Source organism: Tachysurus vachellii, chromosome 24, assembly GCF_030014155.1.
Source record: "Tachysurus vachellii isolate PV-2020 chromosome 24, HZAU_Pvac_v1, whole genome shotgun sequence".
NCBI lineage: Eukaryota > Metazoa > Chordata > Actinopteri > Siluriformes > Bagridae > Tachysurus > Tachysurus vachellii.
Window position 1 is genome coordinate 6415684 of NC_083483.1, and position 13919 is coordinate 6429602.

The 13919-nt window shown below is 35.5% G+C and overlaps 1 protein-coding gene across 1 annotated transcript in view; it reads right to left on the reverse strand.

Moving 5' to 3' along the window:
* Window positions 1-8853: 8853 nt before the first annotated feature.
* Window positions 8854-13919, reverse strand: part of pspc1 (paraspeckle component 1) — a 37905-nt gene continuing 32839 nt past the window's right edge. Inside the window, exon 7 of the mRNA XM_060860432.1 lies at window positions 8854-9532. Coding sequence (XP_060716415.1) covers window positions 9503-9532 — 30 coding nt within the window. The 3' untranslated portion in view covers window positions 8854-9502. The remainder of the gene's footprint in view (window positions 9533-13919) is intronic.

Genomic DNA, 13919 nt, shown 5'->3' on the forward strand with positions numbered 1-13919 from the left:
CTCTTTTGGAGAACCTCACTATCTCTTACTCACTCACTCACTCAGTCACTATCTCTCACTCACTCACTCACTCACTCACTCACTCACTCACTATCACACTCTCACTCACTATCACACTCTCACTCACTCACTCACTCGGTCACTATCTCTCACTCACTCACTCACTATCACACTCTCACTCACTCACTCACTCACTCACTCACTCACTCACTATCACACTCTCACTCAATCACTCACTCACTCTATCACACTCTCACTCACACAGTCACTATCTCTCACTCATCCACTCACTCAGTCACTATCTCTCACTCACTATCTCTCTCACTCACTCTATCACTATCTCACACTAACTCACTCTATCACTATCACACTCTCACTCACTCACTCACTCACTCTATCACACACTCACTCACACAGTCACTATCTCTCACTCACCCACTCACTCAGTCACTATCTCTCACTCACTCACTCACTCACTATCTCTCACTCACTCACTATCTCTCACTCACTCACTCACTCACTATCACTCACTCACTCACTCACTCTCACTCACTCACTCACTCACTCACTCAATCACTATCACACTCTCACTCACTCACTAGATCACACTCACTCACACAGTCACTATCTCTCAGTCACTCACTTACTCACTCACTCAATCACACTCAATCAGCCACTCTCTCTCTCTCACTCACTCACTCACCCTATCATTCACTCTATCACTATCACTCACTCACTCACTCACCCACTCAACCAAACAGAAACACTATACAGACAGTCATCCAAGTTCAGGATTGAACCAGGGATCCTGGAGCTACATTGCAAATGCAGTGCCACCCCTATTGCATAAAATAATAATAACATAATAATGTTGTTGTTGATCTTCTTTTTTTGTATTTTTTGATGTTTGCACTTGCTGCAAAGCTTTCTGAGCATTTTGAGTCCAGCAGTTCAACACACAAGACCTCATTTAACACAACACTCTATGCGTCTGGTTATTCACATGCGTAGAGTGTTGTGTTAAATGAGGTCAACACTCACTGTTGCAATTCAGCCAACCAAGACTTATCTGGTGTAATGCACAAATGTTTTAGAGCTTAGTTAAGAGGTTTAGAGATTAAAATAACCATCAAATCAGTCCAAAATAAATACATAACTAATATATACATAACCACATACATAATACATAATACAATAAATACATAACCATAATGTGACACTCCATCTTATGTATACATTTTGTGGTGTGGGATAAAATATGAGAACGTAGAGGAAACCTGTGTGAACACATGACGAACACGTAGACATGTAGAAAATCCTCATAGAGCTCAGGTTTGAACTGGAGCTGTGATATGGCAGCGAGTCTTTGTACCACTTGATTGTCAATATACAGTTTTACAAAACTTGACTTGTGTCTTAAGAATTTTCTGTGTCTGAATTAAAATAAAAATAATTCAAATAAAGAGTAAATCATAGCATGTGTATTTGTTTCCCAGGGTTTCCACAGTCACATATCACTATCCATGTATAATGAGATGTATAATGAGATGTATAATGTATAATGTATAATGAGATAATGTAAATCTCGGGAAAAAGGTATTCAAAGATAATTATTAAAAGTATTCAAAACAACCAACATTTTGGACTGTACCTGTATTCAGCCTTGTATTGCATGTATAGTAGTCTAAATAATTAAAATCTCTAAACAGACAAAAAAAAAAAAAGGAAATCAAAAAGTAATATGTAACAAAAGTGGGCCTGTAAATGATGCTAAAGTGTAAGAAAGTAGGGCATGAACTATGATACTCTTAAACCTCAAATAATTAATATGATAAATATAAACTCATTTAACAAATTAAAGAAAGATTATAACAATGGGAACCCAGTGCCTACGGCAACAAGACATTTCTACCTAAAAAGTGGAGACTCGATGCAAAAAAAAGTCATAATTATGCTCTCTCTCTCGGGGATGCAACTGACCCATCAATTTCAGCTCACACAAAATACAAAAACATGCTCCAGCGTGAACTTATTGTGTATGTACATGCCCTGGAATGACTCACTGAATCTATATATTATTATTGATTAATCTGCTTATGTACTGGTGCATACGTCAACCTCTATCTCATTTAAACCTAGTACTAATTAGAATTGTACAATATAATTTCCACTCAATATCTGGCTACAATCACATATTCTTTAGATAATAGTTGGCATGGAAACTTCCTTTAAATGTGTCTCATCCGGTAAAGTGTGAGTATCTAAACTTTTTTGTAGTAAATATATTGCTTAAGTACTAAGGTGAGGAATTATTGTATGAAAATAGATCATGCTGATGAGAACGCTAGCAATTCTATACTTTATACCCAAGTTCGCAGATTCATATTTCCCTGATGGTGTATATATCCAGCAAAAAAAAATAATATAAAAAATCAGACTTAAAAATTAAATAGGAAATTTTCTGTTTTTTTACATAAAGATACCTAAAGAAAAACTCCTTAAATCTTTGTAACGTAGTATTTTTCTCTTCTTTAAGGAGTTTTTTCATCTTTGAGAATATTAAAAAAAAAGAAAAAAAAAATCAGACTTAAAGATAAAATAATAGTAAATTTCCTGTTTTTTTTTTTACATAAAGATACCAAACTTCTTAAATCTTTGTAACAAAGTATTTTTCTCTTCTTTAAGGAATATATATTTCATATATATATGAAAATCAGACTTAAAGATAAAATAATAGGAAATTTCCTGTTTTTTTTTTTTTTTTTTTTTTACACAGATACCTAAAGAAAAACTCTTTTTTCTCTTCTTTAAGGAGTTTTTTCATCTTTGAGAATATTAAAAAAAAAGAAAAAAAAAATCAGACTTAAAGATAAAATAATAGGAAATTTCCTGTTTTTTTTTTTTTTTTACACAAAGATACCTAAAGAAAAACTCCTTAAATCTTTGTAACGTAGTATTTTTCTCTTCTTTAAGGACTTTTTTCATCTTTGAGAATAAAAAAAAAAGTGTGGGAGGGAAAAAAAAAGTTTTAGGAGTATGTGAGCTGTCCCCGCCCTCCACAACACGCTGGCAGAGGACAGAAATAGTCCGAGACGGAGTCGTAACCAGCAGTCTCAGCTTCTCTCCACGCACTCCACTCTGTAATTTACTGGATTGGTTAATGGAATGAAACAGAGTCCTTGGGTTAGTGGCAAGAGCTCTCTTTGTTTTTGTCCATACTGTATGTCTCTATCATTATCATTTTTTTCTAGCACGACTGGCACGAGGGGAAATACGGCTGCCAAATGGTTTTAAGAAAAGACTTGATCAGCTATTTGATCTCGTAGTACAAAAACATGATGCAACAACTGGTATAGGAAAGTTTTCTGTAGGTCTTGAATTAATTTATCCTGTGAATGTTAAAGTTAGCCTTAAAGTCTGTTGGATTGTGTCACGATTGTTTGGCAGAATCATCTCATGAGCTAAAAGATATAATGAAATATTAGCATGTATAACCAATAATGTACGGTAAACATATACTTAGTAATATAGGTCACTTTACAGGTCTAACAAAACAAATTACAGTATATACACACACACAGCTTTAACGGTATTGTTCATGCAGGTCAAAGTCATGAATAATGTCGAGTCTCTGTGAAAGGGAAATAAATAACAATATGAATTAAGATATAATTAGGGAAAATACAAAAACTCGGCTTGTAGATTGCTACTGTGAACGTAGATGCAGTAGATACTTACCAAATGTTAAGAGCAATGAAAGCAGTGATGATGTCAAAGTGTTTATTTTCCATCTCGTACCATGTTACAGTGCATTCACAACACTCACATGGGGTAGGTGATCTTTTATCGTTATCCGTAGGCTTTAGAGCAAACGTGGTAGAATCCACAGCAGTGTGAAAGGGAAATTTGTGTAGTAAATGTCTCTCATTACTGGTGTATTGTTTATGTTACAGAATAATGATCAAACCCAAATCATTTTACAAAGATTCTTTGCTGACAGTTGTTCCATTTTGTTCTCAAATGAGTGACAGGGTTAAGATTTTATTCAGCAATAAATTAGCAAACACGTGATTAACTAGTATCCCTGCTAATGGAACTAAAATGAATTGTTTTATTGATCCTTCATTTCCAAAATAGAATACGTGGTAGAGTTGTAATTTTAACACAACCTCATCAGTCAACATCAAAATGTCATAGGCGCATGAAACTAAAAGAAACAGAAAAAAAGAGAACGTTTCTTCTTCCCATGATCTTGAGGAAATTTGGATTACGCAACTTCCGGTTCAACATCATGTGGACTTCCACTGACGTGATTGTGGTATGTGAATTAAAAGTATATTTTTATTACTTAGAATAGATTTTAGTTAGTTGCTATAATTTACTGCCATGTCAGCTACTGAGGCTATCTTCATGGCAAGAACGGTTAATAAGAATTAAAATAACCTAAAATCACAAAGAAATAAATATAGACAAATATAGACAACTTAAATTTAATTTTTTACATTAATATATGACAGAAACTCAAACTTTTTCTGATGAAACCTTGTAAAATAGCTCTTTAAATGAATTGGCCTCATAAAACTTAGAATAGAAAAGGCATGGATAAAGGATGGTTTCTAATATTAGATACTAAATTGATTTAAACAATTAAAGCAACAACTACAACAAAAGAAAAACCCTTCAATATCAGAATGATTTTAATGATTCTATTTTAAGACACACTGTAGTTATTTTGAGCTGGAAAAGACAGATGAGATGCAGGTTTTATTCTGTAAAGGTTTTATTCATGTTTTTATTAATTTATCGGTTAATATTCTTCATTAGGCCAAAAGAAAAGAAAACATCTGGCGATGCTGGAATCTTTAATTACCCAACCGGATTCAAATTTAAACAAACAGGGACTTGTAAGAAAGGCTACGATTACTAACTCCACGGTTCGCAGCCTTCCTTTATCATTAGTAAGAGAAATTTTCAGAAGTAGTTGGGGTTGATGATCTTCTAGAAGACTGCAGTTCAAACACCATTTCATAAAGACATTCTCAGGCTGAAAAGGGTTGGGGATGGTGGAAAATGAGGTTAATGGAAATATCAAATGCTGTGTTGATATTGTGGCATGATGTAAACAATCGTGTCAGAGTTATTAACCTCCACTGTGTACACATTAAATAATTATTTACATTTAATTTTCACTAACTGCTTTTACTATCCTGGTTAAGGATGCAGTCGATCCTGAACTTCGGCAAAAAAACGGAGAAACCTTGGAGCAGCAAAAAGCAACAATAAAACATCTTACACTAAGCCAAATCATTTCCCAGCAGATATATATGTATTTGACGAGTTATCAATTTGTTCCATTCACTTTTGGTATGAAATTATAATAAGGGGAAAACAGTGACCTCACACTATGAGATATTTTCCTCTAGAAACAGATTTTAATATCAGATTCCAACTTGCTCAAGGTTACATTTGTGCTTCCCCTTTTTGTGCTTCTCATAAATTATAAAAATTGGAGTTTTTTTCCCCTTCTGTCCAGTTGCAAAAAGTCTGAAGGATATACAAACTATTAGCTTACAGCTTACACAATTATTTTCTTTTTCCATCTTAAAAGGCTGTGTGTTTATGCACTGGTTCACAAACTGCAGATTAACATTAACTACAGTATTGTTCTTGTAAACAACTACAATACATTCAATTACAATCCAAGCCAAGTGATTAAAGGATTGGAGAGTTTATAATCCAAGGTTGGAATAATCCATACTAAGCATTTAGAGGAACGCTAGAAATGGCTGTTTAGCTGCATAATATTGAACATGATGCTTCACAATGACACGTGTGTCAAAATGAATTCTACAGATAGATACTCACCTGCAATTTAGTCTACCAGAAAAGAAAAAAAAAACGTGTTAATTACAAAATAAGTGAATATATAAATGTTCAGCTGAAGAATGGAAGCATAAACATTAGTGTTGTGTTAACACAGTTTCAGTTCCAGTTTGTAAACCAATCTATTTTGCTCACTTGAATTTGGAAGGATTGCAAAAAATGCATTGCATGATCTTTTTCATTGCCAAGTATCAGCAAAAGGAATAACATGCTGTGGTCAGATACCAAAATAGGACTTTCTGACTATCTGCACCAATGGCATGCTTATGAGAAAAGGCATTTGATAACCAAAGTTCAATATTCTCACTCTCACTCATTTTCTACCGCTTATCCGAACTACCTCGGGTCACGGGGAGCCTGTGCCTATCTCAGGCGTCATCGGGCATCAAGGCAGGATACACCCTGGACGGAGTGCCAACCCATCGCAGGGCACACACACACTCTCTCATTCGCTCACACACTCACACACTACGGACAATTTTCCAGAGATGCCAATCAACCTACCATGCATGTCTTTGGACCGGGGGAGGAAACCGGAGTACCCGGAGGAAACCCCCGAGGCACGGGGAGAACATGCAAACTCCACACACACAAGGCGGAGGCGGGAATCGAACCCCCAACCCTGGAGGTGTGAGGCGAACGTGCTAACCACTAAGCCAGCGTGCCCCCACAAAGTTCAATATATTAATCCAAAATATTATAACCTTTTTGTTGGGAAAACAAAATCACCATATTGGAGAAAATAATCGTAAAGTTCAAAAGGACCGTATGCGTAAAACTCTACCGACGAAAACTCAAAAACCAATCAATGTTAAAACAATAAAGCTAAACTTCTAATCTGGGTTCAGAACTTTGCTGCCTGAAGCGTTTTAAAATCGAATAGGTCATTATGACCCACTTACTTTATTTATTACATGTTCTAAATTTCTGAACCCAATAATGACAGAAAAAAATGGGAAAAGCATAGATATTATAAGGAGTGAACACCACCCTCACACTGACCTCAATTCCACTTTGAATGATAAAATGTTTAAGAAAAATCAAACTGGCCTATGTATCCAGCAAAATGAGCATTAATGATCAGATACATTATAAAGTGAAATAAACTCTATAAGGACAAAAAGTACCTGTTCACTTTAACATCACACTCACATGTGGATCTTCCTCCAAACACTTGCAACAAATTTCACTGGTAACGAATTCACTGGAAATGAATTAAGGTTATCCCAAACACTGTTCCAGCATGACAATGCCATGCTACATAAACTGAGGTCCATAAAGGACATGATTAGCCATGGATTGTGTGGAAGAAGTTGAGTGTCCTGCACAGGACAATGACCTCAACCACTGAACAGCAGTGTGATTAATTGGAAAGCCTGACTTCGCTAATGTTCTTGTGGCTGAATGGGTATAAATACCTAAAGTATAATGTAAAGTCTGAATCACAGCAGCACAGCAAGGGCAAAAGAAGCATGAATGAAATATCACCAGAATGACTACTTGTATAACTGAGCTACAGTGTACACATTATTGTGTAGTCCAAGTTCTTCTAAGAAAGTTAGACAGATTTTGTTTCAGTAGTTAATAAGTCAACCCTTAAATTGATGATTGGATTCTTAGTTATAAACCTACGTGACAGTCTATTTATTTACATAGAACGGGTTTAATTCATACCGCAATAAAAAAGCAAGCCTACTGTACAAGTACAATAGATTTAACCAGGACCTGTTGTGTTTGGTCATTGGAAAGTTCAAGAATAAAAAAAAAAACTCCGGCTCTAATAATTTATAGCACGTATTTAAATAATAAACCTGATATTAAAACAGTTGGGACTCTATTTATAAACTAACTGAAAAGATAAGGTCAGTGGAATTTATTTCACAGTTAAACGGCTCCTTGTTTCGCAAAGAGTTTGACAATCCTTGCTCTAAAGGGTTCTTTGGTCTGTCCCTCAGGGAAAAAAAACGTACAACACAGGGTTTCATTTCAGAAACATTTCAAACCCTTCTAGATACAAAAAACAAAACAAAAACAAAACTGCTAAACACGAATTAGTCATAAGAATTAATCGTTGTTATTACCCATAAAGCACTGCAAAAATCTTTAGTTTCCACAATGTTAGTTAGTTACATTACGTTAGTTTGAGCTCAAGTTCTTTTGAACCATTAAGTAGCCTATTAGTAAGCAGATTATTTGGCTACAATAGAAGAAATTCTATTTCTTTTTCTAGTAAATCCGTTTCTTTCAAATGCAATGTCTTTGTATAACATCTTAAATTAATTTTCTTAGCCTAATACAGCACAGTTGTTATCTAGTCACATTCACTGGCACTTATATAAGGGAGTTATGGTGATTAATATACTAGAAGTTATAACCTTCCAATTCTTAAAAAGCTGTGTGTCGATTCTCGCGTGATAAATGACTAGAATATATGAAAGCCGATAAATAATTCGCATGAACATCTGTAGCACCGTTTGTCTCGACTTATTCGAAGAAACAACTTCAGACTCACTTAATGAATTCTAAACAAAGGCTTGGAGTGTTTGAATACACTGTACAAATGTTATTGTTTCCACATAGCGAGTAAGTCAGAGCCTTTTAATAAAATTCAGTGGCACTTCCACATTTACATTCAGACTTCAAACAGATGTGTCATTCGACTTCATTCAAGTTTGTCTATTTTTAATCACTCAGTTCCACATCCTGACGACCCAGAATGACTGAGCGAGAGGATCATCAGCTCATCTAAAGCCAACATACTTTATACTTCTTATCGGAAGATCCTTTGACGTGTTACTTCGGTTCACTGACTAATAGGGTTTACAAAGTTCAGTATCTGTACATTGTGTGTTCCACTGTCCTTCTCATTTAAGCCCAAAAATAAGCAAAAAAAAAAACCTCACACAAAATAAAGCTCCAGCGTTCTTTGGAGGGAAAGCAAAACACACACACACACACAAAGACAACTGATTTTGCCATTTGCTTTTATTTTGCTAAAGTATCTCCATCTCTTTGGTGTACAGACAACAGTAAACTGAATAGAAAAATGACTTTTTTTAAAAAGTAAATGCATTACTTTTAAACTGAGCAGAAACATCTCAGGATGAATCTTGACATTCATTACTACTAAAATACAACTAACTTTACTGTTACTTGCCTGTTTAAGGGTGTTTTGTCCTCACTTCTATGGCACCACCTAGTGGATATCAAATTAGTTAATGCAGCGGTGTCCGATCTTATCCGCAAAGGTCCGGTGTGGGTGCAGGTTTTCGTTCCAACCAAGCAGAAGCCACACCTGATTCCACCTGTTTAATCAGTTGTTCTTGGCTTTTAGTAGACTTTTAGTGTGGCTTCTGATTCGTTGGAATAAAAACCTGCACACACACACACACACCGGCCCTTTCCGGATAAGATTGGACACCGCTGAGTTAATGGAAATCTTAACTAGCCATGCAAAACGACCCTTTATTTTTAGACGGTAAATTATGAACAAGTGGAATACGACTTACCTCATGGTTTTTGTGTGTGAAGTTAGATATATAGAGATAGAGTTAGACAGCGAGAGAGGGAGAGAGATATGGTTCTCATATTGTTTCACCTTGTAAGCATCTTCCGAGCTCTACCAAACCATGTACAGATCTGCATCAATCTAGGTAAAAAGAAAACAACAATGATTATTATAAACCAGCCAATATATACTGTATACAGTTTACTGTACTTGATAAAAGGCCAGCAAAAATGCTGTGCAAATGTAACTGACTGAGTAGGCACCAGAACGTAGAATTAATAAACAGATAGACCGTGTATATAAAATGAATAGCATACTATAAGTGACATTTTAAAAGCTCAAACATACAGAAACATTTTACAGTCACAGGATTACTTAAACGATTGTTTCAAAATGATTGTTATGATGTCACACTGCCCTTGTATAGTACGATAGCACAGGGTTTCTTCCTGCAAAGATTTGGGACGATTGTAGATGGATCTTGAATCGATCCTCCATGCAGACGTTTTTGAAGCTCTTTATATGATGTGAATGTGAAATTCCCTCCAATTTTTCAACATGTATTGTATTGCATTAAAGCACTATTTTTACTGATTAGCGCAAGTGCTAAACAATGTGATGTATACACCAATCAACCCAACCATAACATTAAAACCATCTGCTAATATTGTGTAGTTCCTCCTTTGTGCCACCAGAACAGCTCTGACCTGTTAAGGAATGAACTCCACAAGACTTCTGAAGGTGTGCTGTGGTATCTGGAACTAAAACAGTAGAAGCAGGTGCTTTAAGTCCCGTAAGTTACGAGGTGGAGTCTTCGTGGATTGGATGTGTTTGCCCAGCACTTCCCACAGGTGTTAGATCAGATTGAGATCAGGGTAATTTGGAGGCCAAGTAAACACCTTTGTCATATTCTTTAAAGCCATTCCTGGACCAAACAGCAGTGTGGAAAGATGCATTATGAACCATGAATGCATAACCATGAAGAAGTGTACTTGGTCTGCAGCAACATTAATTTAGTTAGTTGGTACGGGTCAAAATAACATCCACATGGATTTTTGCCAAGGTTTCCCAGAAGAACAAAGCAGACTCTTTACAGAAGCATACAACAAGATGATCAAGGTGTGTATGCGTGCATTTCTGTTACTTAAAATGTCAATAATCCTGGCATATGTTTCTGAGATAATGACTATTATATTAGTTCAAAATCTAAATTTTTGTTAAAATGTGTAAATTTTGTTTGGTTATGTGTATTTATTTTGAGAAGAGAAAGTCTATAAAAAGGTGCCAATATTTCTGGAGGGTACTCTATTAGAAGCCAAGCTATATAGAGTAATAATGACAAGAGGTACTACAGGACTACAGTTGGGAACCTGTGCAGTAGACAGAAGATATTTAAGACAAAATATATATAAAATATAATGCGGCTGACAGCATTGGTGTAACTTAGAAAGGTTTGTGGGCCTCATTGCTTTTTCAGTTTAGTCCATACGTTCATGTCAGAGATTTGTGATGGCCACTCCAAAACTCTATCTGAAGGAAAGACCCCAGGTGTAAAACACATTTTCTGGCTAAAGTCTTGAGGTGTTACTCAGTATTCATAGATAATCCTCCCAAATACTTTTTTTTTCTGAAATTGAGTTGGCAAAGTTGCTTTGAATTTCTCATGGTATCACTGCCTCTAAAGTCCTTTTACATCTCTGTGTGCTTCCAATTAACATATAATAATGACAATTGTCAATTTCTGAAATCTTCCAAACTGTTTAAAAGGCTTTCCAAGACTACTTAAATTTATTAAAACCACACTGACGTTTCACGGCATAAATAAAATACCACTTCCTAGTTCAAAACGGCTAAACTGTTATAACGATACAGACGGCTTCTTTTTGTCATTCGAACATGAAAAGAAACAACGGACACTGATTTTTAACAGACGCACCTTTAATGAGAATGTAGAAATCGATGTGAGCTAGCAAGCTAGTCAACATGCTACGAACCGCGTGTGGCTTCTTCATGATCTAGTTCTGCTAACGAAGCAGGAACAGAACATTTGGCAATATTGTTTCTGAAAAGTCATTTATCAAGATTCATTGTTTCCAGAACTGATGTGTACAAGCAATAATGCACTCACTATCATGCTGTTATACTGAATACCAGTATAACTGCCATGCAGATATTCAGCCATGCAAATATTCAGTACAATAGCCTTCTAGCTTGAGCAGTATTACTTAATAATAGCAGAAAAAAAATAACCCTCAAATTTTCTGTTTTAATATTATCGCTAATGAAAGTAGTTTCCGTAACTGACCTGCCAAAATATTAATGGTAACATGAATTAACAGGAAAAAAGTGAAAAAAGACTGAATATCTTTAACCTAAGTGCATGCAAACTTGCATATAATGCACAAAAAATATTTTTTTAAAATATTCAAAATATTCAAATAGTATATATATAATATAATATATTAATAATGATTATATAATGATATAATAATATATCAAAATAGTCAAAATATTCTTTGCATATCATCAAATATCTAAATTCTGGTTATCCACAGAAGTGCAAGTGTTTGCAAATTTTACTGATTAATCCTGCATGCAGTAGTACGTATTTTTTTTTTGGTGGCATAAATAATTTGCAGAGCTCTTTACATCAGTTGCTCTATATATCTTCAGCTACTGATGCATAAAGTAGACGTCAGGTTAACCCTTAAAAAAAAAGCTGAGTTGGGCCGACGAACAAAATAAACGTGTAGCCAATGAGCAGAGAGGGGCTCTGGATTGTCTTGTCAATATGCAGCGGAGAGAGTGTTCAGTGTGCATGTGTGACATTAGCAGAAAGCGATTGAAACATTGACATTGAGGATAAAAACGAAAAGTGAAAATAGGCTTACGATAAGACAAGAAGTAGGAACCGTGTTAATATAAGAACAGCTTTCCAGTGCTGTAGAGAACTGAAGGAGTGGGAAGGCCTGCGATGGGACGCCGAGGTCGCTTTTTTCCTTCTAGGTGAGTAACGTTGGTTTTGCTTTGTTTCACAGAACTAATATATGCCTTTGTCCTTTGCATGATTATGCTTGTGTGTCATTTTTGCTTGTTTGTTTATCTGCAATCGTATCATTCTTCCCTTCAGCTATGATAAAGACACATTTCTTTCCATTAGTTGCCTGGGTTATGTATGTATGTGTGGGCGGAGCTATCAATACAGGGGTGGGACCCATTTGGGTTAGGGGCGTGTTTGTTTTGGTGATTTTATATGTCAACATTGGCTTTCAAACATCGTACACCCCACCTTTAACGTCTGAACCTGCTGTTTTATCTTTGATTGAAAACCGTTACATGAACAGGACAGTTAAGGTTATTGTAATCCCAAAGTAGCAGGCAAAGTTATTTCTAAATGAAGTCACCATTTCAATATTGTACCATATTCATGCTGTGTCATAGACATACGTTCACCACCCACTTCATCATAAATCCCTAATTTATGCTGTTTTTGTTGTGGCCAGGCAGGCTGACTAAGTATTTGGAAACTGCTGAGCTCCTGGGATTTTTAACACACAAGTCGAGTTTACACAAAATGGTGTGGAAAAATTAAAGTTGGCGGCGTTGCCTGGAATTTTTCGTGGTATCACAGGCAATAAGGTACTGCCTCTAAATTCCTTTTACAGCTCCAGGTGCTCCCAATTAACGTTCAAGTGAGCAACCAAACGCTCTTAAATGCCTGGATTTCTGGAATCTTAAAAAATAGTCAACTTGGATATAGTGAACTATAAAAGTTAGATCTGGTCCACTAATTTGTTCAGTTGAGCAGCTTTTCAAGAGTACTTACATTTATTAAAACCACACTGATGTTTCACTGCATCACTCGGCTTGTTCACCAGCCACTTCATCATAAATTGCTAATTTATGCCATTTTTGTTTTGGCCAAGCAAGCCGATTCAAGTATTCGGAATTTGCTGAGCTCCTGGGATATTAACACCCAAATCTAGAGTTCACACGAAATGGTGTGGAAAAAATAAAATATCAAAGGGAGAGAAAAGAACATCAAGGATGTTCTGGATGTTCTTATATCTTTTCTCTTTAGACATCTTTAAGCAGACTGACTACAGTTACAGTTGTGTTTGTTAAACTGGTTCCTTATGCAATGTGATGGACAGATCAAAAAAAATCTGATTTGTGATCAATTATATTTAATAAAAATTTTATAGCAATTTATATTTCATGCTACCTAGAAATTTATATTTCATGCTATGTTTATTAGCCCCAGAAAACATCTGTTTTAATCAAAACCCAATGTTTTGTCTCTAGTTTTCCCAAAAATCAGTGACTAGGTTAAAATGGATCTTAGTGTGCTGATAAAGAAGATTTTAGCTCAAGGACTATATCAAATGGGTCCCAAATGACAACTGATATTTATGATCAAATGACAGTTAAAGGCAATTCAGGACCTACCATAAGTTGATGCTTACTTTTGTGTTGTGTAAACATCCCAATAGGAAATGATGAACCTTAATAAGTGCAAGTGAAAAGG